Source organism: Nyctereutes procyonoides, unplaced genomic scaffold (assembly GCF_905146905.1).
Source record: "Nyctereutes procyonoides isolate TBG_1078 unplaced genomic scaffold, NYPRO_anot_genome, whole genome shotgun sequence".
Classification (NCBI taxonomy): Eukaryota; Metazoa; Chordata; class Mammalia; order Carnivora; family Canidae; genus Nyctereutes; species Nyctereutes procyonoides.
This window is the reverse complement of record NW_026575132.1, coordinates 23,161,319-23,171,989: the sequence shown is the minus strand read 5'-3', so window position 1 is coordinate 23,171,989 and position 10,671 is coordinate 23,161,319. Positions and strand designations below refer to the sequence as shown.

General features: G+C 39.9%; 1 protein-coding gene across 1 annotated transcript in view; it reads left to right on the top strand.

The window, feature by feature from the left end:
- The first annotated feature begins 47 nt into the window (after positions 1-47).
- The window catches only part of PECR (peroxisomal trans-2-enoyl-CoA reductase), a 28,861-nt gene continuing 18,237 nt past the window's right edge, over positions 48-10,671 (top strand). Inside the window, exons 1-4 of the mRNA XM_055345348.1 lie at positions 48-221; positions 4,904-5,037; positions 5,948-6,113; positions 10,454-10,535. Coding sequence (XP_055201323.1) covers positions 98-221; positions 4,904-5,037; positions 5,948-6,113; positions 10,454-10,535 — 506 coding nt within the window. The 5' untranslated portion in view covers positions 48-97. The remainder of the gene's footprint in view (positions 222-4,903; positions 5,038-5,947; positions 6,114-10,453; positions 10,536-10,671) is intronic.

The following is a 10,671-nucleotide window of genomic DNA, read 5'->3' as shown; positions in this document are numbered from 1 at the left end:
CCTGCGGTCACGTGCGCGCGGCGGCCTCTAGCCCCGCCCACCCGCGGGCCGCGGACTTGGGAGCCCCGCGCTGCAGCGAGCCAGGTCCTCCGCAGACATGAAGCCGCGGGTGGAGCGCAGGAGCTTCCTGGCTTCCGGCTTGCTGCTGCAGCAGGTGGCCATCGTCACCGGCGGGGCCACGGGCATCGGGAAGGCCATCGCCACCGAGCTCCTGCATCTGGGTACGAGCGCAGGCCCCGCGGGTGAGGCTGCCCAGATCGAGGGCCCCCGGGGTCGCGCACCCGCGTTCCCTGGGGTCGGGAGCCAGGGGGCTGCGAGGCCGGCCTGGGCGACGGGGACTTGCAAAGCCCCGAGGCTGTGCAGGTGCGCGGAGTCGGACCCGCGGGGGCACTCGGACCGCAGTTGCCAAGAAAGTGTGCGGAAGCGTTGAATGGCGAGGCCCCTATTTGTAAAGTCAAGGGAACAGTTAGCATCAGAGATGATGGTGCTCGAGGTAGGGAAGGTCGTTCTCCTTAGACCTGCGGAAACGTGCTGCGGGGTTATTTGTAGATGTGTCTACAGGGAATCCAGCCCATGTGTTACCTAAGGAGGAAACACAAGACGACTTCGTTTCACTCCCTTAGGTGTTAAAGGTTGTAACACCGAGAGACTCCTGCCTATCGTATATGATCTTCATGGCCTCTTTCTTTTCTTTCTTTCTTTCTCTCTTTTTTTTTTTTTTAAGATTTTATTTATTTATTCCTGAGAGACACAGAGAGACAGAGAGAGGCAGACACACAGGCAGGGACTCCGGGGTCACGCCCTGGGCCAAAGGGCAACGCTAAACCGCTGAGCCATGCAGGTGCCCCTTCTCTTGTAATTCTACCTTAACTTGGGAGAAGGGAGGACTTTGTAAGCACTTGAACAAGAAATCGCAAAAGGGAAAATAGACTAGGTTTACCTCTATGAAGATGTAAATCCTTATTGAATTTAAAAGTCATGTAAATAAAGTTTAAAGGCATAAGAAGAAAAACCTGTATGATGTACAACAAATGTATAGAGAGCTCTCACAAATAGGGAAAAGATCTAAATAAACAGGGAAAAGAGCTAACACAGAGAAATGCAGGCTAATGATACGGACCAAGTGTTCCAAATGGAGCACTAAAATAAGTCATGAGTGTATGAGAAAATAATCAACTCTACTGGAATAAAATGCAAAATAAAACAGTAATACGATGCCACGGCTTTGCAATCTTTTAAGACATTGGGGGAAATGTAAATGTTGAGAGAGTGAGAAGGCAGGCAAGACTGTAAACTATTGCAAGTTTTCTAAAGGACGATTTGGAAAAAGAAAGATTTAAAAAAGTATTAATGTTCTGGCTCTGTGACTAGTAATTCTTCTCTTGGGGTTTAACTCTAAGGAAACAGAGACAAACACAGATTTGCCTAAAAGGCTGTAGTGTTGAATAGTGAAACATTGGAAATGACTAAGTATCCATTAAAAGGCAATCATTAAATCAGTAAGAATGAAAAATACTACTATTGAAACATCTTACTATTGAAGACTATGGTGGGAAAAGGTATAATATAATCAAAGCAGGATTCTAAACAAAATACTCCAATTCAAAATTGGTTGTTAATGAAAAATACATAGAAAAAGAGTGGAAGGCAGTTTGTAACATTGTTAACAGGAACAACTTTTTCTGTAAGTGATTTGGTTAAACCGTCTTCATTTAAGAATTTTTTTCAGGAATACATAAATCGCCTTTACTCACCATTGTGTTTCTAATGATTCGCACATAGTATGAACTAAAAAAAGTATGTTAAAAAATATATCTTCTTAAAAAAAGATTTTATTTTTAAGTAATCTCTACCCATGGTGGTGTTCCAGCTAACAACCCTGAGATCAAGAGTCATGTACTCTACCAACTGAGGCAGCCAGGAGACCTGAAAAAAAAAATGGAAATGAACATTTTTTATTCTGGCTCTAGCATGGCTTCACCAGCCAACATTCTACTCCCAACACCAAATTCTATCCCATTTCAGGAAAACTGTAAAAATAGCAGAATCAATGATCATTTTATGTGGTCAGAATGACCTTCCCAACACAGTTGTCAGATCCTGGCTCCACTTTACAGAACCTTTTATGCATTTTCATATAATTGAACTTTGTTCTTATTGATAAGTTTGCATTGTCAGGACACCTAGGTGGCTCACCAGTTGAGTGTCTGCCTTCTGCTCTGGGCATGATCCCAGCGTTCTGGGATGGAGCCTGTTTCTCCCTCTGCCTATGTCTCTGCCTCTCTCTGTGTCTCTCATGAATAAATAAATAAGATCTTTAAAAATTTTTTTTTGCATTGTCAAGCTTTATCCTTTTATTTTTTTTCTAAGATTATTCACAAGAAACACAGAGAGAGAGGGGCAGAGACACAGGCAGAAGGAGAAGCAGGCTCCATGCAGGGAGCCTGACGTGGGACTCGATCCCGGGTCTCCAGGATGACGCCCTGGGCTGAAGGCAGGTGCTAAACCGCTGAGCCACCCAGGGATCCTGTCAAGCTTTATCCTGTGGCAGACTGTTTTTATTAGTTTTATGAGCTGAATATTGAGGCATGCTTTTTAAAATGATGATTGTTGTTTCATCTTTCACAAATGGTTTTGATCCTTCTTTTTTTTCTGAGAGGATGCCAAAAGCCCTAGCCAAAAGCCCTTACCTAGGTAAGAGAGAGTGAACACAACTGGAACCCTCTGGAATCTATTGGACAGATTCTGTTAGACAAAGGGAATCCTGATTCCATCAAGGAAGACCATTCAAATTGAATTCAAACCAGATCCTTGTCTTTGCTCTCAAGTTTATCATTCTTTTTCTGTGACAGAAAGGGACTACCAGCCTCAGCTTGGTGGAAGAGAGGGAGGAAAATTATCAATATAATCCAATTTAAATCTACTGTATACCTCTGGGAAGTCCAGAAGTTGCAAGGCTCCTCCTTCTATCTGAGGCTGCCTTGACCAGTATTTCTGATTTATTTGTATATGAAAAGAAGGAAAGGTTCCTTTTAGGATGAGCTAAGATGTTGTGTACAACGAGGAGAGGACCTTCTGGCAGCAATGAACAGTAAGGTTCAGGATCCCACCACAGGGTGAATGGATATTTTAGGATGTCATAGCTTAGTATTTTTACTTAAGGAAAACAGTGGTGGTGGTGTCAACACTCACAAGGGCCACTATGCCTTTTTAGAATTCCATTTACATTCAATTCTAATTTCACTTCCAGTGTTACCAATTTTTATTTTTTTTGTTGTATTTTCATCTTTTCTGACCAGGCCTCCTTCAATCATAGATTTATTACTTGGAGACATGGAGGCAATGCAATTGTATTCTTTGCTGTCTGTGCGAGAATTGAAGACCCAGTGCCCAACCATGCACAGACATAGAAAGAAGTGACATGATCAGTCACTGATCATCTGTTGTTCAGTAGTAATCTGTGGACTCAAGAGCTATAGGTGAAGTTTATATTTTATGCAGCTGCTTGGAAACCGTTTGATACTTTAAGAGAGGCTTGTTGTATGTTAAGTGTTGACCTGAATGGCCTTTAATCTAGGGTTAATTTTGCTTCACTACTGAGGCCGTACTCTTCTGAGTATTTGACTCAATGTCTCTTGAAAGATTTTGCCTCGGTGGAAACACTGACTATTCCCAGTGCTGTCTTGGCCTCCCTGGACACTCAACTTTGTCCCTTCCTGGGGTCTGAATGGGTTCCTCCTCCTTCATGAGCTGCACCTGGGAAACTTTCCAGGCAGCAAGATGCAAGGATCCTAGGGCTCGCATTATTTGCTTCTACTCTCTAGAGATCACTGTCTTGCTACCCAATGCCCAGTGCCTGAAAACCATTCTGCATTATACTCTGTCCAGTTTTTTAGTTGTTTAGGTTTGGAGAGTAAGTTCACTTATTGATGTTCCATTTTAACCAGAAGCAGAAGTCTCGATTCATCTTTTTTTTTTTTTAAAGATAGATTATTTATTTATTTATTTATTTATTTATTTATTGGAGACACAGAGAGAAACAGAGAGGCAGAGACACAGGCAGAGGGAGAAGCAGGCTCCACACAGGGAGCCCGACGTGGGACTCAATCCTGGGTCTCCAGGATCAGGCCCTGGGCTGAAGACAGACGCTAAACCGCTGAGCCACCCAGGGATCCCTCGATTCGTCTTTTTTATGGGCACACATGAAACACTTTCTATACATTGTTTTTAAAGATTTTATTTATTTATTTGAGAGAGAAAGAGTGACTGAGAGAGAGGGAGAGAGAGATAGAAAGGGAGCAGCGGAAAGAGAAGAGGGAGAAGGAGAAGCAGACTCCCCACTGAGCAGGGAGTCCCATGCTGGGCTCAATTCTAGGACTCTAGGATCATGACCTGAGCTGAAGGCAGGAGGCAGATACTTATCAAACCGATTGAGCCACCCAGATGCCCCCCGCCCCCAGCTCTTTTTAAAAAGATTTTATTTATTTGAGAGAGAAAGAGCAGGGGGAGGGACTTTTTTTTTTAGTTTGGACAACCAGTGAAAGCATATTTACTTTATAAATATATTTTTCAGAAGAATGAAACTGATGAAGTATATGAACTTATTCCTGGGAGTTGGCTGGTGTGGGAAGAGCAGATGTGCTGGCAAGGAGAAATGCAAGTCAACACAAGATGGAGAAGACTTTCCGGGAATAATGCACTCTGGATAATTAAAATAACTTCTATTGCTGGCTTGTAAATCTCCTAGGCCAAAAGCGCTTATATTTTAATGGATAGCTGAATCACCTGGAGGACTAACTGAAACTGCTGGGCCCTACCCCCAGAATTCCTAATTCAATGGACTTTAAAAAAAAAAAAAAAAAAGAAAGTATATTTACTTACTCTTTGACTGTTTTCTTTTCAGGATGTAATGTGGTCATTGCATCTCGTAATTTTGATCGATTAAAATCTACTGCAGAAGAACTGAGGGCCAGCCTACCCCCGACCAACCAGGCTCAGGTCTCTCCCATAAAATGCAACATTCGCAAAGAAAAAGAGGTAATGTGAATATGTCTATATTGTTTGTTCATTCATTTTATTTAGAGTAGTGGTTCCTATCCCTGTGGTTCAGGTGTTCCTATGGTAGCTGTCTTAGATGAGGTGGACTGGAAGCAGAGCCTGTGAAAGAGATTCTTTTGCTAATGATATATTGAGCAAATTACCTCCAGAGGAAGAGATGGAAAGAAACAAGATAAGGAAACTAAGCAAGGATGTGGTCTCAGCGAGATTACTTTTTGTGCCTTTTGCCCTTTAAGTCATTTCTTTATTTTATTTTTTTAAAGATTTTATTTATTTAATTTTTTAAAAAAGATTTTATTTATTTATTTATTTATTTATTTATTTATTTATTTATTTATTTATTTATTTGAAACACAGAGAGAGAGAAAGAGAGGCAGAGACACAGGCAGAGGGAGAAGCAGGCTCCAGACACAGGAGGGAGGGACTCCAGGATCACACCCTGGACCAAAGGCAGGTGCTAAGCCACTGGGCCACCCAGAGATCCCAGGGTTTTTTATTTAAGTAATCAGGCATCTCTACACCCACCGTGGGGCTCAAACTCACAACCCCAAGATCAAGAGTCACAGGTTCTACCAACTGAGCCAGACAGGTGCCCCTTTTCATTCATTTCTTAATGTTAATTTTAACCTGATTTCAGTACTATTCATTATTCTAGGTTTACAGCTTACAAACTCATACAGGTAGGCTTGGATTTAGGAGTGATCCCGGCTCTTGGATAAATCTTGTCATCTAAATGACCAACTTAGCTTTATGATCTGTAGATATTGTGGCATTTAGAGTTACCATTGACTGCAACAGACTGCAAGTTATTTTCCTCTCCTGGAGCAAGCTATCAGTCCAAGTAGCAAGTTAGATTATTAACCAGTTTCCTTTTAACATTTTTCTTTAGGTGAACCATTTGGTCAGATCCACCTTAGAGATTTATGGTAAAATCAATTTTTTGGTAAACAATGGAGGAGGCCAGTTCTTGTCTTCTATGGAACACATTAATGCAAAGGGATGGCATGCTGTGATTGAAACCAACCTGACAGGCACCTTCTACATGTGCAAAGCAGGCAAGTAAGATCAATAACCCAAAAAGTCAAGGTGTCTTTATTTAAAGATCATAGATAATCTTGAAAGAGAATTGTCAGGGGCTCAGAAACTCCATGTCATTAGCATTTACTGCTGCATGTATTCACATACAACACAGGAATGTAACTTGTTGCATTTTTTGGGTAGTAATTTGACAGTATTTGTAAAATATGGATATGCTTTAATCTTATAATTTTATTTCTAGGACTTTATCATGAGAAAATCATTAAGAATCTGTACAAAGATATAGCTACAAAGTTTTTAGATATTTGATATGGCACATAGTACTTTATTTATTTTAATTTCCAAACTATTCTTGGCTATTCATGACCTTTTCTTCTTCCAGATGAATTTTATATTAAGGTTTTTTCCTCAAAAATCCTGGTGGGGAATTTGATTGGATTGTGTTCAACCTATCAATAATTTGAAAATAGTTAATGTGTTGAAATACCATCTCTTCATCATGGCACATCTTTCTATTAATGGATTCTTATTTTATTTTTTTTTAAATTTTTATTTATTTATGATAGTCACAGAGAGAGAGAGAGTGAGAGGCAGAGACACAGGCAGAGGGAGAAGCAGGCTCCATGCACCGGGAGCCCGACGTGGGATTCGATCCCGGGTCTCCAGGATCACGCCCTGGGCCAAAGGCAGGCACCAAACCGCTGTGCCACCCAGGGATCCCGAATTCTTATTTTATAATTTTTGGCAAAGGTTTATGTTTACATAACATTTAAATCTCTTTTTATTTTTTTTTTTTTAAGTAGGCTTCATGCTGGGCATAGAGCCCAACACAGGGCTTGGACTCATGATCCTGTCATTGACCCAAGCCAAAAATCAAGGGTCAGATGCTTAACTCACTGAATCACCCAGGTGCCTCTCTTGTATTTTTTAAATTAAGGTTACATCAGATATTTTTGATAACTTCTGTACTTTTGAGTGGGCTTTTTTTAAAATTATTTATTCATGAGAAACACAGAGAGAGGCGGAGACACAGGCAGATGGAGAAGCAGGCTCCATGTGGGGAGCTCGATGAGGGACTCAATCCCAGGACCCCAGGGTCACAACCTGAGCTGAAGGCAGACACTCAACCACTGAGCCACCTAGGTGCCCCTTGAATGGGCTTTTTTCCCCAATTATTTTTCAACTGGATTACTGTTGGTTTCTGGAAGAATTATTTTCTCAAGTTGATCTTGTAGCTATATCTAGTAATTTGTGGTTTTATCTAATAGTTTTTAAAATTAGTCTTTTGAGTGTTTTAGATTCACAACCATGTTGTCCAAAAATAAATGCTGTGTTTCATTGTCAAAGATACAGTCAATTGTAAAGTGCACGATCATTTTATATAACCCTAAGAAAGTACAGTATATCCCTAAGTATATCCCTAAGAACGTACATTTGAATCTTAAGAAGCCACCAACTATGAGATATATCCCTGTTTCAACAATGTGAAAATAATAAGAAAGAATTCTCATAGAGTTCGGAAATACTATACTTTATGTCTTCTTTTCTAGTGGCTTTACCTCCTTTTTTTTTTTGGTCATATATTATGTATTGGTAAGAATTCACTGGAAAGGAATAAGTAATAATAGGAAAGCATTCTTATTTTTGCCCAAGCCTTTAATAGGAATGGGTCTTACATTGTTCTCTGGCCTTTATATTCTAAAAATTAGATTTCTATTGAAGTGAGTCTTGAGGGTACATATCTGGCATTGCCTTGATTTGTATGAATAGAGTTGATGACTAAATATCAAGTATCCTATTTGAAAAAGGATAAAATACTTAAAGAATGAGGGATGCCTGGGTAACTCAGTTCAGCATCCGACTCTTGATTTCAGCTCAGGTCATGGGCTCAGGGTCGTGACATCGAGTCCTGTGTGGCTGTGGGGCTCTGTGCTGGGCATAGAGCCTGCTTAAGATTCTCTCTCTCCCCCTCTCCCTCGCACTCCCACTCTCTCTCTCCCCAAAGAAAAAGAAAAGAAAAGAAAATACCTAAAGAATTAAGTTAACAAAAGAAGGATAAGACTCATATCTAAACTACAAAACATTGCTGACAGAAATGAAAGATCGAAATGAATAGAAACACATTTGATATTTATGAATTGGAAGGCTTGATATGGTTAAGATGGTAGTTCTTTCCAAATTGATCTGTAGGTTCAGTGCAGTTCCTATTACTTTTGCAGAAATTGACAAGCAGATCCCAAATATATGTGCAAATGCAATGGACTCACAATAGCCAAAACAGTTTTGCAAAAGAGGAAAGTTGGAGGACTTAATACTTCTTGATTTCAAGACAGTATGGTACTGTCATAAGGGTAGATGTATAGATCATTGGCACAAATTTGTCAGTCCAGAAATAAAAGTCAGACTCTTTTATTTATGATTTTTGCCAAAGGAACCAGGCCAATTCTATGGGGGAAATGATAGTGTTTTCAGCAGATGGTTCTGGGACATTGGCTATCCACATGCAAAAAGACCCTTACCTCACACCATAAATAAAAGTTAACCAAAAGTACAAAATGGACCATGAACCTAAATGCAAAAAGTAAAATTGTATAACTTTTAGAAGCAAACAAAGGACAAAATCTTTATGACCTTGGCTCAGGCAAAGAGTCCTGAGATATACCACAAAATACCAAAGTAAAAAAAAAAAATTGATAAATTGGACTTAATCAAAATTAAATATGTTTGTGCTTCAAAAGACAACATTAAGAAAATGAAAAGTAAGCCATAGACTGGGAGAAAAGATTCCCATATCTTTTCTGATAAAGGACTCAAATCCAGAGTATAAAAAGAACTTTTATAATTCAATATTAAGAAAACAAATCAATTAAGAAATGGGCAAAAGATCTGGATTTTTTAAAAAAAATTTATTCATGAGAGACAGAGAGAGAGAGAGAGAGAGGCAGAGACATAGACAGTGGGAGGAGAAGCAGGCTTCATGCAGGGAGCCTGATGTGGGACTTGATCCCAGGACCACAAGATCATGCCCTGAGCCAAAGGTAGACGCTCAACCGCTGAGCCACCCAGGGATCCCTGAATAGATATTTTACGAAAGTATATATATGAATGGCTAATAAGTACATCAGAAGATTCTCAACACTGTTAGTCATGAGGGAAATGCAAATCAAAACCTCAGTGGGGGGTGCCTGGATGGCTCAGTCAGTTAAGTGTCTACCTCTAGCTCAGGTCATGATCCCTGGGTCTTGGGATTGAGCCCAGTGTAGGGCTCCCCGCTCAGCGGGGAGCATGCTTCTCCCTCTCCCTGTACCCCTCTTGCTCTTGCACACATGGCTCTCTCTCTCTCTCTCAAATAAAATATTTTAAGAAAAAGTCTCAGTGAAATATCACTTCAAGCCATTAGAGTGACTCTAATCAAGAAGTCAGACAATAATAGTATGGAGAACGTGGAACCTTCTTGCATTTCTGGTAGGAATAGAAAATAGTAGAAACACCGAAAAATAGTTTAGCAGTTTTTTAAAAGTTAAACATACAGTTACCATATGTCCTAGCGGTCCCACCCTTAAGTGTCTACCAAAGAGCAATAAAAACATGTCCTCACAAAGATTTGTATTTATAATCACCCAACAGTGGAAACCAAATGTTCATCAGGTGAGGAGTGGATAAATGAAATATGGCATATCTATTCACTGGAATACTATTTACAATAAAAAGTTAACTGTGGATACATGTTACCACATGGATGAACTTCACAAACAGTAAATGAAAGAAACCAGACACAGAAGACCACATATTGTGTGATTTCATTTATATGAAATGTCCAGAAAAGCCAAATTTATGTAAACAGAAGGTATATGAAGGTTTGCTTAGGGATGGCTTGGGCTGCAGATAGACACAAAGGAACTTTTTGGGGGTGATGGAAATGTTCTAAAACTGGATTGTAATGGTGGTTGCATGACTCTATTAAAAGTTATTAAATTATACACATAAAATGAATGAATTTTGTGATATGTAAATTATTTTCAATCGGGCTTTTTATTAAAAAAAGGAAATGTAGGGGCACCTGGGTGGCTCAGTGGTTGAGTGTCTGTCTTTGGCCCAGGGCGTGATCCTGAGGTCCTGAGTAAGTCCTGCTTTGGGCTCCCTGCCTGGAGCCTGCTTTTCCCTCTGCCTGTGTGTCTGCCTCTCTCTCTCTCTCTCTCTCTCTCTCTCTGTCCCTCATGAATAAATAAATAAAATCCTTTTTTTAAAGGAAATTTAAATTAAAAATATTAAAATAACAAGCAATGTGCTGGGATAGTGGATAAGAAAAGAGTCAGGACACTATTTCATGTGATTGTCATTGTTCTGTTTCCTGCAGTTTACAATTCCTGGATGAAAGAGCATGGAGGATCTATTGTCAATATTATTATCCTTACTAGAAATGGATATCCAGGATTTACGTAAGTATACTTAATGTATATTTATTTTTTCTTATGTCTTTGGGTTTTGTCCTGTGAATGAGGAGGAGGAGAGTGGAGAAAATTTCTTAAGTCACAATCCTTAATTCTTTAATGAGTTTTGATCTTAATACTTAGC